The sequence below is a fragment of the Chiloscyllium punctatum genome, chromosome 4 (genome assembly GCF_047496795.1).
Source record: "Chiloscyllium punctatum isolate Juve2018m chromosome 4, sChiPun1.3, whole genome shotgun sequence".
Lineage (NCBI taxonomy): Eukaryota > Metazoa > Chordata > Chondrichthyes > Orectolobiformes > Hemiscylliidae > Chiloscyllium > Chiloscyllium punctatum.
Window position 1 is genome coordinate 2,404,048 of NC_092742.1, and position 18,980 is coordinate 2,423,027.

The window sequence follows — 18,980 nt, forward strand, 5'->3', positions numbered from 1 at the left end:
CACTCCCTTCAGTACCACCCCTCTGACAATGAGGCACTCCCTCAGTACCACCCCTCTGACAATGAGGCACCCCTTCAGTACCGCCCCTCTGACAATGAGGCACTCCTTCAGTACCACCCCTCTGACAATGAGGCACTCCTTCAGTACCACCCCTCTGACAATGAGGCACTCCTTCAGTACCGCCCCTCTGACAATGAGGCACCCCCTCAGTACTGCCCCTCTGACAATGAGGCACTCCCTCAGTACTGCCCCTCTGACAATGAGGCACTCCCTCAGTACCGCCCCTCTGACAATGAGGCACTCCTTCAGTACCACCCCTCTGACAATGAGGCACTCCTTCAGTACCACCCCTCTGACAATAAGGCACTCCTTCAGTACTGACCCTCTGACAATAAGGCACCCCCTCAGTACTGTCCCTCTGACACTTAGACGTATATTGAAGAAAATAAACTTTGAGGGTAAATGTAAGCAATATCAAAATGGACAGTAAGAGCTTCTTGAAATATATAATTGAAAGAGACAGATCAAAGTGAATACAGACCCCTTTGAAAATGACACTGGAGAATCCAGGAAATGGCAGAAGAATTGCATAAATGTCTGAAAGACTTGGATAAGGAATGTGTATGTAATAAAGCCAAGTTTGTAGATGGCACAAAAAAAGGTGGTAAGGCAAGTGGTGAAGGCTGACACAGAGAGTCTGCAGAGGGATACAGATTAAGGGAGACAGAAAAATCTTGGTAGAAGGAATATAATGTGGAAAAAGTGAGGTCCTGCATTTTTGCAGGAGGAATAAAAGAGCTGAAGGTTATTTAAATAGAGACAGACTGCAGAAAGCAATAAAACAGAGAAATCTCATCTATGAATCACAAAAACTTCACTGGTAATAGGGAAGGCAAATAGAACATTGCCCTTTATTTCAAAGAGAATGGAATATAAAAATAGGGAGGTCTTGCTAAAACTGTACAAGGCACTAGTCACAGAGTCATAGAGATGTACAGCATGGAAACAGACCCTTCAGTCCAACTCATCCATGCCGACCAGATATCCTAAATTAATCTAGTCCCACATGCCAGCACTTGGCCCATATCCCTCTAAACCCTTCCTATTCAAATATCCATCCAGATGCCTTTTAAATGTTATAATGATACCAGCCTCCACCACTTCCTCTGGCAGTTCATTCCATACACGTACCACCTTCTGCGTGAAAAAGTTGCCCCTTAGGTCTCTTTTATATCTTTCCCCTTTCACCTTAAACCTATGCCCTCTAGTTCTGGACTCCCCCACCCCAGGGAAAAGACCTTGTCTATTTATCCTACCCATGCCCCTCATGATTTTATAAACCTCTATAAGGTCACCCCCTCAGCCTCCGACACTTCAAGGAAAACAGCCCCAGCCTGTACAGCCTCTCCCTATAGTTCAAATCCTCCAACCTTGGCAATATCCTTGTAAATCTTTTTTGAACCCATTCAAATTTTACAACATCCTTCCTATAGCAGGGAGACCAGAATTGCATGCAGTATTCCAATAGTGGCCTGACCAATGTCCTGTATAGCTGCAACATGACCTCCCAACTCCTATACTTAATGCATTGACCAATAATTGCAAGCATACTAAACTATCCTATCTGTGGCCACATACCACAGCTGGAATGAGGTGAACAGGTTTGGGCCCCCTTATCTAAGGAAAGATATTCTGGCGCTGGACACAGTCCAGAGAAGGTTCATCAGGCTGATACCAGCCATGGAGTGACTGTCTTATTAGGAGAGGTTGAGCCTGTACTCACTGGTGTTTAGAAGAGTGAGAAAGGACCTTATTGAAACATAGGAGATTCTCAGTGGATTTCACAGGGTGGCTGTGGAGAGTAGGTCCAGAGGGTCACTTAGGGTGACTATATTGGTCCAACGGGAGATGTGAAACAGATGCCTTTAAACTCTAACCAGTGTTGAGCCAGGCTGTGTACCAATCTGACAGTGTTTACAGTCCACCTGACGACGAGTGTCTGCTTCAAAACAGTAACTACCTTTCTGTGCTCATACTAAATATCAGCTAGATGGAAAACTCTTTAACCTGAAAACAGCTCCAGTCCAAACTTAAACTGACTACCATTGATATAATTTGGAGGTGCCCATGTGTGACTGGGGTGTATAAAGTTAAAAATTACCTCAACCACCTGATGAAGAAGCAGTGTTCCAAAAGCTAGTGCTTCCAATTAAACCTGTTGGACTATAACCTGGTCTTGTGTGATTTTTAACCATTGATATAATTGATGTACATTTTGCAGATGAGTGCATTGACATTATCCCCTCTGCACCATCTCCTCCATCAGTTCCTATTTTCCCAACTGCCCAATGGCCAACATTCCATAGGAGGGCAAAGAAACTGTGTGAAGGACATTTTTCAGCTTTCCTTGAAGAATAGAAACATTAATATTAATCGCTGGGTACGTTAAATTTGTGTCCTTTGTCTATTGCACCTTCTGGACCTAGTTTCTTCTTTTAACATTCTCAATTTTGAAAAAAATCTTTAATTGTCCTTCATTGTTCGAGGGAGAGCCCCTCCAGCTCTCTAGGCTCTCCACGCAACTGATCTCCTTTATCTTCTGCATCCCTTTCCATACCATTTGCACTCTTCCTCAAGTTTGGTGCCCAGAACTGAACACAAAATTCCGGATTAACCAGTGATTTTCAGAGGTTAAAGCAAATTCTTTAATTTTTATTCCATTTCTGTATTTGTAAAGTCTAGGACATTGGACAATTAGACTCCACTGTTATTGATGACAAACATTTTCTACTTTGCAAAAACTATGTGATTGGCTCTCAGGTATCTGAATGGCTTGAGATTAGCAACAAGTTAGAGAGAAACCTTCAGATCTCTCCAGGTTCAGGAGCATCCCACTGTTCTCTGCAGCAAAAGCCATTTTAAGCCTGTAGAAAATCAGTTTACCTTTCTTTCCACAATTGCTCTAAGCTGTGGATTGTAATTCATATACATCAGACACCTTTTACAAATTCCAGTCACCCTGTGGCTGCTGCAAACCAATGGAAGCAGCTAGAGAGGGAAGACCAAGAAGCAGCATTCTGACCAGTCTAAGGAGCACCTCAGCAGATCCTGAGACCAAGTGTGGCTGAACTGCTTTCAATCTGTCCCTCTGCTCAGAACGCCCATGTTAATTTTCCTGTGTGTGTATGGGCATGTATCTGTGTCTGTGCCTGTGTATGTGTGCGTGCGTGTATGTCTGTGCGTGTGCGTGCCTGTGCCTGTGTGTGTGTGCATGCATGTGTGTGTGTGTGTATATCTAAGGAGGGGCTTATAGGGGGTTAGAGCTTTAACTAGTAGAGTTAGATGCTGACAGTTCATATTTTTCACCTGTAGCTACAGTCTACTTGTTGGTAATAAATAGCCATTTTTGTTAAGAACAGAAACCTGATCTGTGCTTTCCGTTAACCTGGATCTAAAAATCAGATAAATTGGGGAATTCTGTGTTTTTAAATAAAAATCTTTAATTTTTGTGACAATGCGAAAGGCTTGATTTCTAACAGGTGAGGTCTGACATGGCACATACTGACCAGTCACCTAGAGAGGGTTCCCATCACTTTGTTGTATAAATTTATCAGCAAACAGGGTAAAAGATAGCGTGACTTACCCCAGCATTCCAGCAGTCAGAAAGACAACCCACAGGTGACCCAAGTTAAGTGTGAATGTGAAGGTCACCATTCCTGTGAAGGCCAGGAAGTAAACCACTGATGTTGTTTGTCTAAGAGAAAAGGTAAAAGATGAGCAGTTTAAGAGAATTGCTGTTGTACTGGCTTCCCATATCTAACAATGATGTGTTAGTATTTGTGAACTTTCCACAGGCAAAGTACATCACTGATGGTTACTTGCCCACCCATTCCCACTTGGTGGCTTGGTTTATCTTCATCTGTAAGTCTCTTGGAAGACTCCTACTTCAGGCATGTTCATGGTGTGAAATGGTCTTGATCTGCTTCATCCAATGACCAGTTCACTCTGCTAAAGAACTGTAGCTCCCGTCCTGCAATGCCCATCAGTGATGGTAATTACCCTGGAACTGTCTTCCTTTTTAAAGGAAGCTGCCACAAATATCATCAGCTATATTATTGTCAAGGGAATAAACAGTAAAGCAGACATCCTGTATTGACATGAGCCACACAAACCATCCTACATCACACACAACAGTTAAAAGAATCCCATTCGTCTTGTCCAGTCAGCCTAGCACACAAAGTTCTGCCTCTGTTCACTCTGACTTCATGCAGCCCAATAGCTCATGGTTGTGCAGAGCAGGAGATGTTTGTGTTTAATATCTGGGGCAGTGCATTCAAACAGAGGCCAAGATCTCACACTCAGCCTTTTGAAGGAAATCCCTAGTCAAGCAGTTAGCTGTATTAGCATTGCTTTGTTACATGAAAGCATTCAGCAGCCTGGCGAAGTACCGACGTGCTGTTCCGCAGAGTAGTACGATGCAGGGTCGTGCACTGCGATGCTCCAACCGCCGGATTCCCGATCTCAGCTGGACCACCAAAGGCAAGGGCACTGAGTAGAAAAGAGGGGAAAATCGAGGAAGTCAACTTGTGGTCCTCCTAGCACCCAGTTAGAAAGTGGATTGAACTGTTCTAACAAGAAAGAATAATCTCTGTTATACTGAGTCCCAGTGAAGGGACTGCTATCACACCAATTAACCACAAGAAACACTGAAGAGGCCTAGAGGCTTCTCTGCCTAATCTCTCTCAACCAAAGGGTTGAGCTGGCAAAGGGAAGAAAGGAAAGCCTAAGAGGGAATGAAACAAAAATGTAATGGAACAGCTCCCATCAGAGTGCGCAAGCAATCGTTCCCCACCACAGTGAGTGGTCAGCTCCTATTACAGCAAGGAAGTGGTTGGTCTTCCGCACTGAGCATACCAAAGTGGCACATGGTAAACATACCATACTCAGTAGCTTGCTGCCCAAGGGAGTGAAGATGTTATCACTGCCCATCGTCCTCCCTCTGCTCCTCCCCCAAAATTACAGCAAGAGATGAGCCAGCCCAGCACCCATCCTCTCCCCCTCCCATCCAACACCAGATGGAACCCGGAATCAGTCATGCTGTGTTCCGCAGCATCCAGATTGTAGCCTGCTTGCACCAGTCATAACAGATGTCACTGACTCTGCCAGTCCTGTTAAACGGAGATGCACAAAACACTCAGGAAAGCTAAGCGTTAGTGGCACATTCAGAAATATACAGAGACATCTATTCATGGAAAATTTGAGCAACAGGTATATGCAAAAAAGCACTTTTTATATTAATACCATCTTTAATGTTAAGTGGAAATTTCCACAAAGTAAAAACTCCAATCATAGAGTCATACAGCATGGAAACAGACTCTTCATTCCAAGTAGTCCACACCAAACATGTTCCCAAACTAAACTAATCCCATTTGCCCACATTTGGCCCATAACCCTCCAAACCTTTCCTGTTCATATACTTATCCAAATGTCTATTAAATGTTGCAACTGTATCTCATCCACTATTTCCTCTGAGTTCATTCCACACATGAACTACCACCTGTGGCAAAATATTGAACTTCACATCCTTTGTAAAACTTTCTCATCTCACCTTAAAAATATGCCCCCTAGTTTTGAACTCCCCGACGCTAGGGAAAACACCCTTGCTATTCACCTTATCTATGTCCCTCATGATTTTATAAACCTCTATAAGGTCATACCCTAACCTCCTTTGCTCCATTGAAAGATGTCCCAGCCTATCCAGTCTATTTTTATATCCCAAACCTTCCATTCCCAGTAACATCCTAGTAAATCTTTTCTGAACTCTCTCCAGTTTAATAATATCCTTTCTAATAACGGGGTGCCTAGAACTGCACAAGGTGCTCTAGAAAATGTCTCACCAACGTCCTGTATAACCAGAACATGATATCCCAACTCCTATGGTCAAAGGTATGAGCAATGAAGGCAACTATGCTAAATGCCTTCTTAACGACCCTGTCTACCTGTGATGCAACTTTCAAACAATTATGTACCTGAACCCGTTTTGGTTAAAAACCTATGATCATTCTCACTGTCTCCTTTCTGAGTCCAGCTTTTCCTTCAGAATTTGTAGGTCTCTCAGGTCTCTCTGCTGTACAATACTACCCAGGGCCCTGCCATTAATTGTATAGGTTCTGCCTTTGTTTGTTTTACCAAAATACAACACCTTGCATTTATCCAAATGAAACTCCATCTGTCACTCCTCAGCTCAAATTGCTCAAGATCTCTTTGTAATCTTAGATAAACTTCTTCACTGTCCATATGTTTCACACAGTGACACATAAAACATCAATATAAATGGAACTGGGAGGTCCTTGTGTCATGGGCATGTCACTGGGTTAGGAATGAGAACTCTAGCATCTAGGGACAATGTTTCAAATTGCACCATGGGCAGAGAGTGAAATTTGAATTGAATTTGACTAATGTCAATTGTCATAAAAACCCATTTGGGATTCACTAATGTCTGTTATTGAAGGAACTCTGCCATCCTTGCCTGGTCTGGCCCACATGTGAACCAGACCCACAATAATGCGGTTCACTCTCAACTGCCCTTTGGGCAATTAGGGATGGGCAATAAATGCTGGCCTAGACAATGGTACCTGTTTTCTTTTAATGAATACAAATAAGTTAATCTGATAAATGAGTGTGCCAAAGCAACACATTTGAACTGTTGTGCATGTAAACAATACTGGTGCATCAATGTAACAACTGCTTTTAAGATTGCGCAGTTCAGCTCAGTAAATAAATGATCTGTCTGTACAGGAGTGACCAATGAATATCAGAATAGCCAAGGCTCCAACCGAACCAGGGCAGATAGCTGCTTTCATGTGTATGTTGCCAAACCACACTCCAGAAGGGAAGGTTGCAAACTCAGCCCAGTTTCCATTAAATTAGCTAATCTCAACTGAGGAAAGAGATTAATGCTACTGTAGGAGTCAGAAGGGGTGCAGAAATGCAAGAAAAATCAGAAATCCCACTGGCACCTGTGCTCACTGACCCCTGCAGAAAAATGCAGATATGTGCATTGGGGGTAGAGCATCTCACACTCACCCTCCTTAATGACATTCACAGTCTAATAGCGTTTTAAGAATAGATGATGGCACCAGTGACTAGATTAGAGTGGTGCTGGAAAAGCACAGCAGGTCAGGCAGCATCCGAGGAGCAGGAAAATCGACATTTTAGCGCCCTTCATCAGGAATGAAGGCAGGGGGCCTCCAGGGTGGAGACCTGCACCAGTGAGCCAATGGCCTGTGTGCGTAACTGCAGCAAAACTTAGTCCATGCCTTTGAGGATGAGAAATAATTCTCAGAATTATTAAAGGCCATTGCCAAATGAGTGCTGGTGAAATTGAACTGTTACTGATCCATATTTGAGGAGTTGAACAGTAGACTGATGGCAGAACAGTACTGTTTGCTGAAATCTACAGTAAGTTAATCCACTTTTTTTTATATTCAGACACAATACCTGTTCACCATTAGCTGAAGATACTGCCTTCAATTAAAACATTTCTAAAAATATTAATGGAGGGACTGTATCAAATGTAAGATGATCTCAACTAATTTGAAGTAAAGTACAACTATTCGGTTACAACAAGATTTTGCATAAACACAATCAAGAGTACACAAAGTTTTGTAAAAGCCACACCCTGACAGACATTTTGTATTTGTCTAATATAGAACCAAGGACTGAGATATGAAAACAACTACCCAGAGAATGAGGAGATGGTGAGATAGAGATTCATCTGGAAGGGATGAGTTGATGAGATAGAGAAGTCAGACCGATCCCTCAAGGAATACAAAGAAAGCAGGAAAGAACTTCAATGTTAAAGAGGTCTAAAAGGGTCCATGAAATGGCCTGGGAAAATAGGATTAAGGAAAATCCCAAGGCTTTTTCTACCTCCATAAGGAACAAGAAAGTAGTTGGGGAAAGCACAGGCCCACCCAAGGTCAGGGGAGGGGGGGGGGGGGGGTGGATTTCTGTGCAGAATTGGAGGAAGTAGGTGAGGTCCTCAACAAATACTTTACATCAGTATTCACAGAGGAGAAGGACATGATGAATGGTGAGTCTAAAGAGGTACGTTGATATTTTGGGACATGTCGATATAGGGAAGATGGTGTTGGGTGTTTGAAGAAACATTAAGGTAGACAAGTCCCCAGGAACTGATAGGAATCCCAGAATGCGAGGAGGAGATTGTTGGGGCTTTGTATTATTGACACTTAGGTCCCTCTGTTCCTGAGCACCAAATGAAGTCTTTGTACCCTCCTTAGTTACAGGAGAGGTCTCAGAGGACTGGAGAATAGCCAACATTGTTCCTTTGTTTAAGAAGGGCAACAGGGACGATCCAGGAAATGACAGGCCACAGAGCCTTATGTCAGTGGTAGGGACTTCTTAAAACAGAGACATTGGAGCTAAAGGCAGGAATTTTCTACTGAACTTGTGTCAGGCTGCAACGAGAGCACTTTGTCCAATTCTGGTCAGCACACTTCAGGAAGAATATGAGGGTCCTCAAGGGAAAGCATACGAGATTTACCAAAATGTTCCAACGATGGAACAGCTTAGTTCCATGGTTATGATGAAGTGGCTAGGGTTGTTTGACTGTTTAGACAAGGTAGAGATAGAAAATTTGCTTTCCCTATAAAAATGAAGCAAGACTGCATTATTCCTGTACTCAATTCCTGTTGTAATAATGGGCTATGTTCCATTAGCCCTCCCAGTAGCTTGCTACACCTGCAGGTTAGCTTCAGTGGCTTATCAAAGAGGTCACCAGCTCCTTGTGAACACCTGCACTGTCCAACCTCTTACCATTTCAGTAAGACTCTGCACATCTGCTCCTTCTACAAAAGTGGATGACCTCACATTCTTCCACATGATTTTCCACCTCTTATCTTCTTGTCCAATCGCTAAGCCTGTCCAAAACCTCCTGAAGCTATTTTACATCTTCACAATGTCTATCAAACCCCTTCCTACCTTCTTTCTTAGCTTCATTCTTAAGTTCCTCAATTCTGAAACCAGCCTTGTGAATTGTTCCTGCACTCTCTCCAGTGCCTTCACATCCTCCCTAAAGTATGCTAGGATGCCGTATGCTTTATGAACCATATTCCATAAGACCATAAGACCATAAGACATAGGAATGGAAGTAAGGCCATTCGGCCCATCGAGTCCACTCCGCCATTCAATCATGGCTGCTGGGCACTTCAACTCCACTTACCCGCATTCTCCCCGTAGCCCTTAATTCCCCGAGACAACAAGAATCTATCAATCTCTGCCTTGAAGACATTTAGCGTCCCGGCCTCCACTGCACTCTGCGGCAATGAATTCCACAGGCCCACCACTCTCTGGCTGAAGAAATGTCTCCGCATTTCTGTTCTGAATTTACCCCCTCTAATTCTCAGGCTGTGTCCACGGCTGTCTCCTCGCCTAACGGAAACAATTTCCTAGCGTCCACCCTTTCCAAGCCATGTATTATCTTCTACGTCTCTATTAAGTCTCCCCTTAATCTTCTAAACTCCAATGAATACAATCCCAGGATCCTCAGCCGTTCCTCATATGTTAGACCAACCATTCCAGGGGTCATCCGTGTGAATCTCCGCTGGACACGTTCCAGTGCCAGTATGTCCTTCCTGAGGTGTGGGGACCAAAACTGGACACAGTACTCCAAATGGGGCCTAACCAGAGCTTTATAAAGTCTCAGTAACACAATGGTGTCCATATATTCCAACCCTCTTTCATCGCATTCGCTTTCTTAATCACAGACTCAACCTGCATGTTGACCTTTAGAGAATCCTCGACTAGCACTCCCAGATCCCTTTGTACTTTGGCTTTACGAATTTTCTCACCGTGCTTTTATTCTTTTTGCCAAAGTGCAAGACCTCGCATTTGTTCACGTTGAATTCCATAACCTATTCCCAACCAATCACACCACATTTAATGATTTACACACATGTGCACTTAGGTCCCTCTGTTCCTGAACACCAAATGGAGTTGTGCATCCTTTAGTTTATATTGTATCACAATCATCTTGCAATCAAAGTGAACCATTTCACATTTCTCCACACTGAATTATCAGGGAGAAAATCCTGGACATTCTACGATTGAACAATAAGACTTAATTATGTCAATCATCATGACAATTTAGTTCATTATACTCTGTCTGCTAGATTTTTGCCCACTTACTCAACCTATCAACATAGGGAGGCTAGCCAATGTGGTACTGTTCTTTAAGAAGAGAGGAAGGTATATAGCAGGAAACTAGAGACTGGTAAGTTGACCCTCCCTGTGGAGGAACTAATGGAAGCAATTCTGTGGGACAGAATTATTCTGCACTTGGAGAAGCAAGGATTAATCAACAACATAACAGTTCCTAACAATTTAGGGGAGGCAATGGCCTAGTGGTATTGTCAGTGGACTGTTAATCTAGAGACCCAGGTAATATTCTGGGGACCTGGGTTTGAATCCTGCCACAGCAGATGGTGGAATCTGAATTTAATAACATTCTGGAATTAAGACCCTAATGATGACCATGAATCCAAAACTGCTTGTTGGAAAGACCCATCTGTCATCAGCAAATTTAGTGACCTCTTCTAAGTCATTGATAATAGAATTACGAATAGTTGAGGCTGACCATTCCTGGGCACCTCCACTCATTGCATCTTGCCATCTAGAAAATGCACCATTTATTTCTACTATTCCCAAAGTCAAATACTATTTCTCCTTCACAAAACATCTTGATTCTGCCTCAATGCATTAACATTTCGAAGTGCCCTGCTATTACTTCCTTCATGATGGATTCTTAAAATTTTCCCTATGACAAATGTTAGGCTAATAGGCCAGAGATCTCCCAATTCCCATTTCCCTTCTTTTTGAACAATGGAGTTACATTTGCTGTTTTCTAATCTGATGGGTACATTCTTGAATCAAGGGAATTTTGGAAAAGTAAAACAATTGAATCTACAATATCAGCACACACTTCTTTTAAGAGCTCAGAATGAAATCCAACAGAAACTGGGGACATATCAGATTTTAGTTCTAATATTTTCTCAGGACCTATTCCCCGGTGATTGCAATTGTTTGAAGGGAGGCAGTGCTGAAGTGGCAATGTCATGGGACTGATAATACAGAGTCTCAGAGTAATGTTCTGGACATGGCTTCAAATCCCACAATGGTAGATGGTAAGAGTTGAATTCAATAAAACTCTGGAATTAAGAATCTAATGGGGACCAGCTAACCATCACTGGTTGCTATCAAAAAACATTTTGGTTCACTCATGTCCTTTTAGGGGGGAAATCCATCATCTTTACCTAATTTGGCCTACACACAACTCCAGACCCACAGCAATGTGACTGACTATTAGGGGCAGTTAGGATTGGGTAATAAGTACGGACCTAGCCAGCAATAGCCACAACCCATGAGTGATTAAAAATTAAAGTTGTCTGTCAAACACATGATGGATTGGAACCTTCTTTCATTTCTGTTTGCCAGTCATAATGGATTCCATCCACTTAGAGATATAGAGTCATAGAGATGTACAGCACGGTAACAGACCCTTCGGTCCAACCCGTCCATGCCGACCAGATATCCCAAACCAAAACTAGTCCCAGCTGCCAGCACCCGGCCCATATCCCTCCAAACCCTTCCTATTCATATACCCATCCAGATGCCTTCTAAATGTTGCAATTGTACCAGCCTCCACCACCTCCTCTGGCAGCTCATCCCATACATGTACCACCCTCTGTGTGAAAAAGTTGCCCCTTAGGTCTCTTTTATATCTTTCCCCTCTCGCCCTAAACCTATGCCCTCTAGTTCTGGACTTCCCCACACCAGGGAAAAGACTTTGTCTGTTTATCCTATCCATGCCCCTCATGATTTTATAAACCTTTATAAGGTCACCCCTCAGCCTCCGATGCTCCAGGGAAAACAGCCCAAGGCTATTCAACCTCTCCCTATAGCTCAATTCCTCCAAACCTGGCAACATCCTTGTAAATTTTTTATGAACCTTTCCAAGTTTCACAACATTCTTGCAATAGAAAGGAGACCAGAACTGCACGCAATATTCCAAAAGTGGCCTAACCAATGTCCTGTACAGCCACAACATGATCTACCAACCCCTATACTCAATACTCTGACCAATAAAGGAAAGCATACCAAATGCCTTCTTCACTATCCTATCTACCTGTGACTCCACTTTCAAGGAGCAAAGAACCTGCACTCCAAGGTCTCTTTGTTCAGCAACACTCCCTAGGACCTTACCATTAAGTGTATAAGTCCTGCTAAGATTTGCTTTCCCAAAATGCCGCATCTCGCATTTGTCTGAATTAAATTCCATCTGCCACTTCTCAGCCCATTGGCCCATCTGGTCCAGATCCTGTTGTAATCTGAGGTATCCTTCTTCGCTGTCCACTACACCTCCAACTTTGATGTCATCTGCAAACTTACTAACTAAACCTCTCATGCTCACATCCAAATCATTTATATAAATGATGAAAAGTAGTGGACCCAGCACTGATCCTTGTGGCACTCCACTGGTCACAGGCCTCCAGTCTGAAAAACAACCCTCCACCACCACCCTCTGTCTTCTACCTTTGAGCCAGTTCTATATCCAAATGGCTAGTTCTCTCTGTGTTCAGTGAGATCTAACCTTGCTAACCAGTGTCCCTTGGGGAACCTTGTCGAATACCTTACTGAAGTCCATATAGATCACTTCCACCACTCCGCCCTCATCAATCCTTTTTGTTACTTCTTCAAAAAACTCAATAAAGTCAATCATTTTATTGAGCAGACGTGAAGCAGCTATTGCAGCAGATCAGCAGCTTACCCAGACACAACTGTAGAATATCAGTTCCCTATGCTAATCAAGTGGACTCATCATTTGGAAACACCGTCTCCCATTTTATGTTAACAATCTGCTGCAAAACAGGAATTCTTTCTCCACGGCTCAAATTTTAGGCAAAATTATGGAGAAACGGGGCTGTCCAAATGTCCGGGTTACTCTCTCTACTTCCCCAGCTGAGTCCAAAGCAATGCAAAGCACTGCTCACCACTGCATGTTGCAGGGCTTGCTGGAAAGATTACTTAGTTTGAAGTCATCAAACATCAGCTTGCCTTGGTGTGTGGATGGGGGGGTGGGAACACTTCTGGATTTTGGTCAGGAGTTCGTTCTTTAGCCTGTTCTCCTGGGGATCTGTATGGGCAGATGGATTGATTGCTGATTGTCAGGAGTTTGGTTTGTGAGACGCTGGGGGCTCTGTTTGCCTCAGGTCTAAACTTCCTGAGTTCCTCTAAAGGTACAAGCGTCCGAGTTTCTGTTTGTCACCACAAGGAGGCAGAGCTGAGGACCTCCACACAGAGAGGCTGCATTAATAAATGGGAGACTGCCTTCCTTGTTCATGTTTTTGCTGGGCTGCACTGGTGTTTGATTTTGGCCACAAGTGAGATGTAAATGAGCACGCCAAGTGTAAAGTGTTCTCATTCCCTTCACACACACAAAAATAGTTGGCCATCATTGGGCACAAACTCTGCAGCTAATCTACAACGTATGATTTGATGGTCACTCTTACTCAGGTATAATTCCACAACCGCTTGGTTGACACAGCATCCGACATTCCCTAACACCTGATCCATCAATGCTTCCTTCCTGGTTGGATTGAGAACCGATCAAAGAAGTTCTCTTGAATACATTTCAGAATTATCCCCAATTCTTTTCCCTTACACCACTGTCATTCAATTGATATTTAGATAAATAGTCTCCCAATATCCCACAATATAGCTCACAACAGACAGGAATCAGAGAGTCAGGAGAGCCAGAGAGAGAGAGACCCACCATTGCGTGGAGACTGAGAATGTAACAGAACAAATAACAGAATGTTGTGCCATTGGTTTGGAATATACAATCAGCCTGGTTTACTTGACATTAGACACTACACCCACAGGACACACAGACTGCTGCATCAGATTTTTAAAACATATTTTTGTTGGAGATATAGGATGAGAAACAAAAAGTGGCAGGCAGCATTCGAAGAGTGGTAAGAATATAAATGATGAATTTGCAATCTGATGCTTCCTGAAAATGTTATAATTATTAAAGTACTTAAAACTCAATTACAGAAAAATCAGCCATTTGATGTCAGCAATCTCCTGAAATGCACTTGCTATGACTGCTCCACAGAAAGTCAGTGTAAAGTTCAGGTAAGAAGCAAATAGAAAATATCAAACAAACACACCAAATGGTGAAACAGGTTCCTACAGGCTGACCAGAAATGACATTTTAATTTCGAGTTAGTATGTAGTGTAAATTTATTAACGATTCTTTGAACGCTATAGCTACTTGCAAAGTAATATTATTGTTCTTCCAGTTGGACATTTTCTAGTCCATATTTTGCAAGCTGAATCCTTTCAGAATCATGGTTGACATGACAAATTCTGAATTCCCTGGCACTATGGGGCTTCAATTGTTTACAATGGTTCGATGGTTACAACACACCTTTTTTGAATGATCACATCAAGAGAAAAAAACTTTCTCTTTTCACAGGAATCCAGCAAGAGAGATTTGACAAACAATCTTCATGGATATTAAATACCATGTACTTACAGATCAGGCACAAGGTGATGTCTTCATGGTAAAATGTATTTGAACAATCCACTGTTTAATAGTGAGTCCTAGCTGTATTACCTGCTGCAGGTAGGAATCAGATAATGACACTATCCAGGAGGCTGTTCGGCTGATCGTGTACATACTGGCTTTTTCAAAGAGCAACCCAGTTCCCACACTCCCACTTCCATAGCCCAACAGATTTTATTCTAAGTGTGGTTGGGGCAGGTTTAAACTAAAAAGGCACAGGTTGAGAACCTAAGCAGGGTGACAAGGGAAAGAGAAATAAGGTGATATGGTGGCTGAGTGGTTAGCACTGCTGCCTCACTGCGCCAGGGACCTGGGTTCAATTCCACCTTTGGACGACTGTCTGTGTGGACTTTGCATGTTCTTACCATGTCTGTGTGGGTTCCCTCTGGGTGCTCCAATTTCCTCCCACAGTTGATAGGTGTGCAGATTCGTTGATTTGGCCATGGAGGATGCAGGGTTAAAGAGAACATGAAGCATTCAGAATAAGGCAGATGAACTGACAGCACATCTCGAGATAAGTTGATAGGATCTGGAGCCATTCCTGAGACATAGTTACAGTGAATTGGGAATTTAACATTCAGGGACATTTGACCATTCAAGGAGGAAAAGGTGGTAGGGTTGTACTATTAATAAGAGATGAAATGAGCATAGTTGTGAAACATGAGCGAGACTTGGATGATGTAGAGACTATTTGGTGAAGTTAATAACAGCAAGGGAAGGAAGACACCAGGAGGAGTAATGGCTTGGCCTCCAAATAGTAACCACACTGTAGTAAAGGTAGAAATCAACAGATAAAAGGAGCACATAAAACAAATGCAACAATAATAATGGGCGACTTTAGTCTTCATGTTGATTGAGTTAATCAGGTCAGAGAGGGTGGCTCCAATAACAAATTCAAAGTGCATTCAGGATAGTTTCCTGGAGCAATTATGTAATGGGGCCAACCTGAGAGCAGACTATCCTGACAATGGGTAATGACGGCCAGGCTAATAAATGAGCTTCGAGTAAAAGACCCCCTAGGAAGTAGTGATCATAACCAGGTATGATTTAAACTTCAATTTGAGTATGAGGAATTTGAGTCAGAAACTCAAATTTATTTAAGTTAAATAAATGGAATTACAATGAAATTAGAATAGTTAGCTAAAGAGAACTAGGTGGACAGATTAGCAGGAATAACAGTGAGCAAGCAGAGGCAGACTTCTCAGGAAGTAATTCATGACTCTCAGCAAAAATACATCCCAGTAAGGAGGACAGATTCTAAGAGAGGGATAAACCAACCCTGACTAAGCAAGGAAGTTCAGGAGAGTATTAAGTTGAATGAAAAAGCATATAAGGAGGTCAAAGTCAGTGAAAATTCTGAAACTGGGATTGATTCAGAATCCAGCAAAGGATAACCATAAAGATAATAAAAAGAAACAAAATAAACTGAGAGCAATGCAACATGGAATAGAAGGAACGACAATAAGAGCTTCTTTAAATACATAATGAGGAAACGGGAGGTCACACTGACCATGGACTGCTTAGAAAATGAATCTGGGAGATGGTTTTGGAAACAAAGAAATGGCAGAGGAGTTAAACAGATGTTCTATATCAGTTTTCACGGTGGAAGATACTGAGAATATTTGAATAAAATCAAAGAATACAGAGAGGAATTAAGTCCCATCAACATCATTAAAGAAGTATTAAACAAACCAATGGGACAGATGAGTCCCTGGTCCTGATGGTTAAAAGAGGCAGCTACAGACAGCGTGGAAGCTTTGAATGTAATTTTTCAAAAGTCCATGGATTCTGGAGAAGTACCAGAGGATTGGAAAAACTGCTAATGTGACACCTCTTGAACCCACGCAACCGAAGCTGGTATATTGGCATGGATAGAGAGTTGACTCAGGATAGGAAACAGTGAATGGGGCTATGGAGATGTTTGTCAGGTTGGTGACCTGTGACCCAGTGGGGTTCAACAGGAATCAGTGTTGGGACCACAATTGTTTACAATATATATTAAATGACTGAGAGGAAGAAAGTGCATGTACTATAGTGGGAAGGACGAACAAAAGCTCAGGATATTGTTCTAATGGAGCAAAACTGCAGAAAGGTGCACACAAAGGGACTTGGGGGAAACCTGTGCACGAAACACAGAAAGCTAGCACACAGGGGTAGCAGTAATCAGGAAGGCTAATGGAATGCTGGCCCTTATTTCAAGAGACCACATTTGGAGTGCTGTGGGCAATGTTGATCCATTATTTAAGAAAATATACCATTTCATTGGAGGTAGGGCTGAGAACATTCACTAAGATGATCCCTGGTATGGAGGGATTGCCTTATGTGCGAAGACCACACAGATTGGGACTCTGCTCACGAACGCTTAGAAGAATGAAAGGTGATCTCATTGAGACATACAGGGTTCTTAATGGTAACACCATTGGATGTCAAGGAATGGTGGATAGATTGTCTCTTATTGGTGAAGATCATTGCCTGGCATTTGAGTGACACAAATGTTACTTGCCAATTGTGAGACTAGCTGAGAGGAAAAAGGAAACATACAAAAAGTCTATGCGACTGAAAACAGACAAAGCTTTGGAACAATATCAGCAAAAATAGGACCAATCCGAAACGAGGGATTAAGATGGCCAAAAGGGGTCATTAAATATCTTTAGCAAACAGGGTTAAGGAAAACCCCAAAGCCTTTTATTCACAATTAAGGAGCAAGAGGGTAACTACAGAAAGTGTTGGCCTACTCAAAAACAAAGGAGGAAAGGTATGTGTGGAATCAGAGAAAATGGGTGAGATTCTTAACGAGTACTTACATCAGTATTCACCAAAATGAGGGACATGGTGGATACTGAGGTTAAGGACAGATGTTTGATTACTCACGTCAAGTCAGTATAAGGAGGGAGGAAGTGTTGGGTATTCTAAAAGGCATTAAGATGGACAAGACCCCAGGTCCAGATGGGATCTATCCCAGGTTACTGAGGGAAGCAAGAGAGGAAATAGCTGGGGCTTTAACAGATACCTTTGCAGCATCCTTGAACATGGGTGAGGTCCCAGAGGAATGGAGAATTGCTAATGTTTAAGAAGGGATCAGGGATGAACCAGGTAATTATAGACCATGAGCCTGACGTCAGTGGTAGGGAAGCTGCTGGAGAAGACACTGAGGGATAGGATCGATTCCCATTTGGAAGAAAATGGGCTTGTCAGTGTTAGGCAACATGGTTTTGTGCAGGAAAGTTTATGTCTGACCAACTTTATAGAATTCTTTGAGGAAGTAACAAAATTGATTGATGAGGGAAGGGCTGTAGATGTCATATACATGGAGTTTAATAAGTCTTTTGATAAGGTTCCCCACAGTAGGCTGATGGAGAAAGTGAAGTTGCATGGGGTCCAGGGTGTACTAGATAGAGGGTTAAAGAACTGGCTGGGCAACAGGAGACAGAGAGTAGTAGTGGAATGGAGTTTCACAAAATGGAGACCTGTGACCAGTGGTGTCCCACAGGAGTCCGTGCTGGGGTCACTGTTGCTTGTGATATACATTAATGATTTGGAGGAAGGTGTAGGTTGCCTCATTAGCAAGTTTGCAGATGATACTAAGGTTGATGGAGTAGCAGATAGTGAAGGGGACTGTCAGAGAATACAGCAGAATATAGATAGATTGGAGAGATGGGCAGAGAAATGGCAGATGGAGTTCAATCTGGACAAATGCGAGATGATGCATTTTGGAAATCTAATTCAAGAGCGAACTATATGGCAAATAGAAAAGTCCTGGGGAAAACTGATGCACAGAGATCTGGATGTTCAGGTCCATTGTGCCCTGAAGGTGGCAACGCAGGTCGATAGAGTGGTCAAGAAGGCGTACAGATGCTTTCCTTCATCAGACGGGATATTTAGTGCAAGAGTTGACAGGTCATGTTACAGTTGTATAAGACTTTGGTTCGGCCACATTTGGAATACTGTGTACAGTTCTGGTCGCCACATTACCAAAAGGATGTGGACACTTTGGAGAGGATGCAGAGGAGGTTCATCAGGATGTTGCCTGGTATGGTGGGTGCTGGCTATGCAGAGAGATTGAATAGATTAGGATTATTTTCATTAGAAGGATGGAGGTTGATGAGGCACCTGATTAAAGTCTACAAAATCATGAGAGGTAAGACAGGATAGATAGCAAGAAACTTTTTTCCAGAGGGGGGGACTCAATGACTAGGGGTCACAAGTTCAAGATGAGCGGAAAAGTTTAAGGGAGATATGGGTAGAAAGTTCTTTACACAGAGGGTAGTGGGTGCCTGGAGTACATTGCCAGCGGAGGTGGTAGGGTCGTGAATGATAAGTGTCATTTAAG

General features: G+C 42.7%; 1 protein-coding gene across 3 annotated transcripts in view; it reads right to left on the reverse strand.

Annotated features, from left to right (window-relative positions):
- flvcr2a (FLVCR choline and putative heme transporter 2a) overlaps positions 1–18,980 on the reverse strand; it is a 163,136-nt gene that overhangs the window by 47,450 nt on the left and 96,706 nt on the right. For 2 of the 3 annotated variants that reach the window (XM_072567961.1, XM_072567959.1), the window contains 2 exons: positions 4,453–4,548; positions 3,644–3,754 (listed from right to left, as the gene is read on the reverse strand). In XM_072567961.1, the coding sequence (XP_072424062.1) occupies positions 3,644–3,754; positions 4,453–4,548 (207 nt within the window). The remainder of the gene's footprint in view (positions 1–3,643; positions 3,755–4,452; positions 4,549–18,980) is intronic. The other variant, XM_072567960.1, reaches the window with a different exon arrangement.